Source organism: Rhea pennata, unplaced genomic scaffold (assembly GCF_028389875.1).
Source record: "Rhea pennata isolate bPtePen1 unplaced genomic scaffold, bPtePen1.pri scaffold_32, whole genome shotgun sequence".
NCBI lineage: Eukaryota > Metazoa > Chordata > Aves > Rheiformes > Rheidae > Rhea > Rhea pennata.
In genome coordinates, this window is record NW_026907679.1 from 3,851,164 (window position 1) to 3,857,163 (window position 6,000).

A 6,000-nucleotide genomic window follows, 5' to 3' on the forward strand; every position below is an offset into this window, starting at 1 on the left:
CCTCGGTTTGGGCCTCAACAAAGCCAGGTAAAGCAAAAAACACGACTCCGGTCAAAATAGAGCTACAACCAGGAGCGAAGCCAGTGAGGGTGCATCAGTACCCTATCAAGCTAGAAGCACGTAGAGGATTGGAACTCCTAATTAATGCCTTCTTGCAATATGGCTTGCTCAGAGAGTGTCAGTCTGAATTCAATACACCAATCCTGCCGGTAATGAAACTGCGCTCCCAAGAATATCGACTGGTCCAGGACCTAAGGGCAGTGAACCAAATAACAAAAGATATCCATCCAACCGTGCCAAACTCATATACTCTTTTAGCCTCGGTGCCTGAGACTAACAATTGTTTTACAGTGCTAGATTTAAAAGATGCTTTTTTCTGTATTCCTATAGAAGAACAAAGCCAGACAATTTTCGCCTTTGAATGGGAAAGTCCCACTAAGAGGAGGAAGGAGCAGTTATGCTGGACGGTTCTTCCTCAAAGATTCAAGAACAGTCCTACCCTGTTTGGTGAGCTCTTGGCCAAAGAACTAGCCCAATGGCAGGAAGGTAACAAAAATGTCACTCTTTTACAGTATGTGGATGACATTTTGATTGGGGGGGATTCAGAGCAAATATGTCTAGAGGTGACAGTGAGTCTGTTAAATTTTTTGGGACTTGCTGGGTATCGTGTTTCAAAGAAAAAGGGTCAGACTGCAAAGAAGGAAGTCCAGTATCTTGGTTTTAAAATATCGAAAGGACAACGTGCACTAGGAGCGGAAAGAAAAGAGGCTATATGCCAAATTGCAGTACCCCGCACAAAAAGACACCTGAGGGGATTCTTGGGAATGGCAGGATTTTGCCGTATATGGATCCCTAGTTTTGGGCTGATAACTAAACCTTTATATGCAGCCCTAAAGGGTCCAGGAGAATGGTTAGAGTGGACACCAGAATGCCATGCTAGTTTCGATGAAATAAAAAAGAAAATGATGGAAGCTCCAGCACTGGGACTCCCAGATATGGCTAAACCCTTTCAATTGTATGTGCATGAGTGGCAGCAGGTGGCCTCGGGAGTAATGACCCAAATGCTTGGGAGCTGGAAAAGACCGGTGGCATATTTTTCTAAACAATTAGGCGAAGTAAGTAAAGGATGGCCGGCCTGCCTCCGGGCTATAGCATCCACCGTCTTATTAATACAAGAGGCCCGCAAATTGACTCTGGGACAGCCCTTAACTGTTTTTGTACCACATGCAGTATCAGCAATTTTAAATCAAAAGGGGCATCATTGGATTTCCCCGAGCAGACTGGTAAAATAGCATGCTGCGTTATTGGAACAAGGGGATATTACCTTAAAGGTGGTTTTGACCTTAAACCCTGCTACTCTGCTACGTGGTGAAGAGCAAAAAGAGCTACCACATGACTGTTTGGCCACTATAGAGCAAGTATATTCTAGCCGGCCTGATTTCAAGGATGAACCTTTGCAGAACCCAGATGTGCAGCTATGTACAGATGGTAGCAGCTTTGCACAGAATGGCGAGAGAAAGGCTGGATATGCAGTAGTGACTCAATGGAAAGAAGCAGAAGCTAAAACATTGCCACAAAACACCTCAGCACAAAAGGCTGAAATCATTGCCCTTATACGAGCCCTTGAAATCGGAAAGGGCCAAAGAGTAAATATATATACTGACGCAAAGTATGCTTTTGGGGTAGTTCACGCTCGTGGAGAGATTTGGAAAGAACGAGGGCTCTTAAATTCTCAAGGAAGTAATATAAACTGTGGACAAGAGATATTAAGATTGTTACAAGCAATAATGGAACCCAGAGAAGTAGCTATAATGCATTGCAAAGCCCACCAGAAGGGAAATAGTGAAGTGGCACAAGGAAACGGGAGAGCAGATATGGCAGCCAAAAAGGCAGCACTAGCAGGACAAGTGATTGGGGCTTTACTACCCAGTAGAAAAATACAGATGAGACCTCCTGAATATTCAGACAAAGAAAACCAATTGGCAGAAAGGCTAAAATGTACAAAAAATGCTGAAGGGTGGTGGGTCACCCCCAATGGACAAGTTTTAACTACAACCAAAATGATGGAAGTGCTCCTCAAGAGACTGCATGAAGAAACTCACATGGGAGCAGATGCTATGATAAGCAGCGTAAAAGGATATGCTGTGGGATCAAAAATGCTATCAAATGCTGACCTTATTGTAAGGAGATGTCCCACCTGTTGTGCAAATAACCCCAGAATTCAGAAGAAACCACCTATGGGAGAACTAAGAAGAGGATTAACCCCAGGGGAACACTGGCAGACACATTTCTCTGAATTACCTAAATGTGGTCGGTTTAAAGATTTACTTGTTTTGGTAGATACTTTTTCTGGTTGGCCAGAAGCCTTCCCATGCTCCACCAATCGTGCAAAAGAAGTAATTAAAATTTTACTAAAAGAGATAATTCCTGGATTTGGGATTCCTGAAGGTATATCCTCAGATAATGGACCTCGTTTTATTTCAGAGGTGGTTCAAGGAACATCCAAATTTTTACAGATGAAATGGGAATTACACATTCCATGGAGACCCCAGCCTAGCGGTAAGGTAGAAAGAAGGAACCAAACACTTAAAAGAGGTATTTCAAAACTGTGTCAGGAAACCCATCTTAAATGGGTAGATGTATATGGATGTATATATGTGTATAGAATGATGTATCCGTACTACATGATACTTGATGGGAATGGTCCGTGTTGTAACTTTTTGTATCTCTACCACCTGCTACTTGGTGAGAATACTCTAGTGTTGTAACATTTTAGTGCCTAGAACAATACTGCTGTGTTAAGCGGGATACAAATAAGTAACTAACAAGGTCTTGGAAATCTGTGAGAAAGAAAAGCGGTTGGTCACATATAGATTCTGTGGCTTCCAGCCACAGAATCACAATGAGAAGCAGTCAACGTGAAGGTCGGAAGCTGAAGAGTAGTGAAATAGCGACCCCCAAAGTCAAATGTGGCCCCCGAAATAAGTCTGCACGCGTGCGCAGTATCACAGCCCGGTTATGCAACTGGGGCGGAGCTGGGCCAGAGTCCCTGCACTTGCTGGCCCCAGTTGCCGAGACTCCCGCCTACTGCAAGTAATCATAAATGCCGGAGTTTTCCGAAGGAGGGAGAGGCTGCTACACAACAGAGGACCACATTGCCTCCTCGGGGATGCCCGAAAAGATTGTGCCTGCTGACTCTCTCTCTTGCCATGCGGACGATCAGGACAAGCATTGAGGTGGTCCTTCTCGAGATAACCATCGAGTCGGTCTGTTTGTAAGTATCTACTAATAAACTGCTTGCTACTGAACAGTGTTTGCATGTGTGTGTGTGTGTGAGTTTGTGCTGGCTGGCCAAACTGGATGTTTGGCCTCCGGGAATCTAACTAGAACAGCTCATCTCCCAGTGTCTCCGAAGCTTGGTGTCTCCTCGGTGTTGGTGTCACCCCACACTTGTCCCCCAGTGTCCCCAAGACTCGGCGTCCTCTGGGTGTTGGTGTCACCCCATGCTCATCACTTGGTGCCCCTGAGGCTCGATGTAACCCTGTTCTTGTCCCCCAGTCCCTGAGGCTTGTCCCCCCAGTGTCCCCTGGGTGTTGGTGTCATACTGTGCTCGTCCCCAAGGCTCAGTGTTCTGCCTGGGGTGTCTCTGTTGCCCCATGCTCATCCCCTGTTGTCTGCAGTGTCCCCGAGCTTTGGTGTCAGTGTCACCCCTTGTCCTCAATGTCCTCCATGTGCCAATGTCTCCTTGCCATGGTCCCCAGTGCCTGCAAGTGTTGGTCTCTGGTGTCCCTGTGCCTCAGGGTCCATTCAGCCCTATCCCTAAGTGTCCCTGTGCCAGGTGCGGGACACATCGTGGAGTGCCTGGGAGTCCCCTCCACCCTGTCCGTGGGTGTCCCCGAGCCTCGGTGTCCCCATGCGGCTGCAGGGCCACCTGCAGAAGACACGCCAGGTGTCTCCAGGCACTGGTCCTCCATGTCCCCAGGTGTCCCTGAGCGCTGGCCCTGGGTATCCCCATACCTCCCTCGTGTCCCCACATCACCCAGTATCCCCTGGCAAATCCACACGTTCCCTGACGTGTCCCCTCAGCAACCAAATGGGCAACATTTGGGCTGCTGCATCCACCTGCATGGCAGCGACCTGCGGCCCCAGTTCCCCCAGTTCACGGCAGTGGTGAGACTGGGACCTGCCTCAAATTGCCCCCTGGGGACCCCAAACTGCCCCAGGGACACCTCTAAAACACCCTGGGGCTCCTGCAAATTACCCTGCCTCCCAAAGAGGCCCCACAAAACCTCCCTTGGGACCCCCAGACCCCCAAGGGACCCATAAAACCACCCTGGGATCCCCTAAAGCTCCCCTGAGCCCCTAAATGCACCCATGGCCCCTAAAACCACCTGGGAACCCCCTAAGCTACAACCACTGACCCCCCAGTTCCCCCCAACTACCCCTGGGATTCCCCTCAGGGCCCCTCAGCTACCCCTGGGATTTCCCCCCCCCCCCCCACTGCAGGAGATCCCAAACCCCCCTGGGACCCAGGAGTCCCCCAAACCCCACTGGGATCCCCCCAACCCCCCCTTGGATCCCCCAACCTCACCACCCCCTGCACCCAGGAACTCCAACCCCCCCAGGTGCTGTCACTGCCCTGGCCCCCCCAGATCCCCCTTCGGGACCCCCACCCGCCCGGGACCTTCCAGATCTCCCCGGGCCCCACCAACACCCCTGGGACCCCAAACCCTCCCAGGAGCCCCCCTCCAAATCCCTGGAGCCCCCCCAGGATCTCCCAACTCCCCCCTACCCCGGGGTCCCAACCACCCCCACAAGGGCCCATAAAACCCCCTTTGTAGCCCCACAACCCTCCAGAAGGCCCCCCCAAACCTGCAGCACTCGGGGTGGGGGGCAGCAGCCTATTTCTCCCCCTTCCCCTAGAACAGGGAGATCTGGGTATTTATTTGCCCCAGGGATGGTTGTTTGCCGGGGGGGGGGGGGGGGGGGGGCGGTATTTACCCCCGCTCCGCGCCAATACCGCTCTCCCCCACAGCCTCATCCCAACATCAACCCATGATGTACGCCAAAACCCTGCTGCAGCTGGGCATGATGTGACCCCCCCCCCCGAGATGACAACACCCCCTCGAGGTCTCAACACTCCCCGGGGGTGACACCCTCCCCCCCCCCGGGTGTCTCCCCTCCCCCGATGGCTTTTAATACACTGGATTATATTTATTCCCTCCCCACCTGCTGGGGGGGGACTGGGGGGGCAGGGGTGACCCACCAATGGGGGGGAGGGGCAGGGGGCGACCGTCTAGGGGGCACTGGCTCAGGAGCTGCCCCCCTGGCCTGGCCCCCGTTTTACTGTCTATAATTAAAGATGTTAAAATAAAGTAACTATTGGAAGACTCGCGGGGGGCCCAGCGTCCGAGGAGGTGTGGGGAGGGGGGAAGGGTGTGGTGGTGCTGGCCACAGACACTGGGTCCTCTGTACGAGTGCCGGGGAGCGGCGTGGCAGCATGCCCGGATGCCTGGGACCCTCCCAGGAGCCTGAGTCCCTTGGAGAATTGGGTTGTCCTGGACTTCTTGCGTTGCCTGGACTCCTGGACGCCTTGGATGCCTGGGCCCCTCACTCACCCAGGGGAGTGGGGTTGGGGGGGGAGGTTCAGCGTGGAAGCCCCGGACGCCTGGGTCCCTTCTGTGTGGGGGAGAGCAGGGAGTGAGAAGGGGCACCCGGACGCCTGGGTCCCTCAAGGGGCAGTGGTAGAACTGAGAATCGTGGCTGGATCTGGTTGATCATGTCAAATAAAATATTGAATCGGCAACAAGTTTCTGTTGCTTAAACCGTGGAACAAGAAGCTGCTCTGGGTCCTTCTTGTGCTCCCAGCCAAGAGGCACCTTATCACTAGCAACAAAACTTAAAAAAAAAACCCATAGAAAATTTGACTTTTGCTGCTCCTCACTGGCGCCTTCCAACGATCAAAAAGAGAACGGATCATTTTTATCCTTCCAACGCATC

The 6,000-nt window shown here is 51.9% G+C and overlaps 1 protein-coding gene across 1 annotated transcript in view; it reads left to right on the forward strand.

Moving 5' to 3' along the window:
- Positions 1–5,059, forward strand: part of LOC134154590 (adenylate cyclase type 10-like) — a 49,756-nt gene extending 44,697 nt beyond the window's left edge. Inside the window, exons 46-47 of the mRNA XM_062601265.1 lie at positions 4,087–4,170; positions 5,036–5,059. Of these exons, the coding sequence (XP_062457249.1) occupies positions 4,087–4,170; positions 5,036–5,059 (108 nt within the window). The remainder of the gene's footprint in view (positions 1–4,086; positions 4,171–5,035) is intronic.
- The last annotated feature ends 941 nt before the right edge of the window (positions 5,060–6,000 follow it).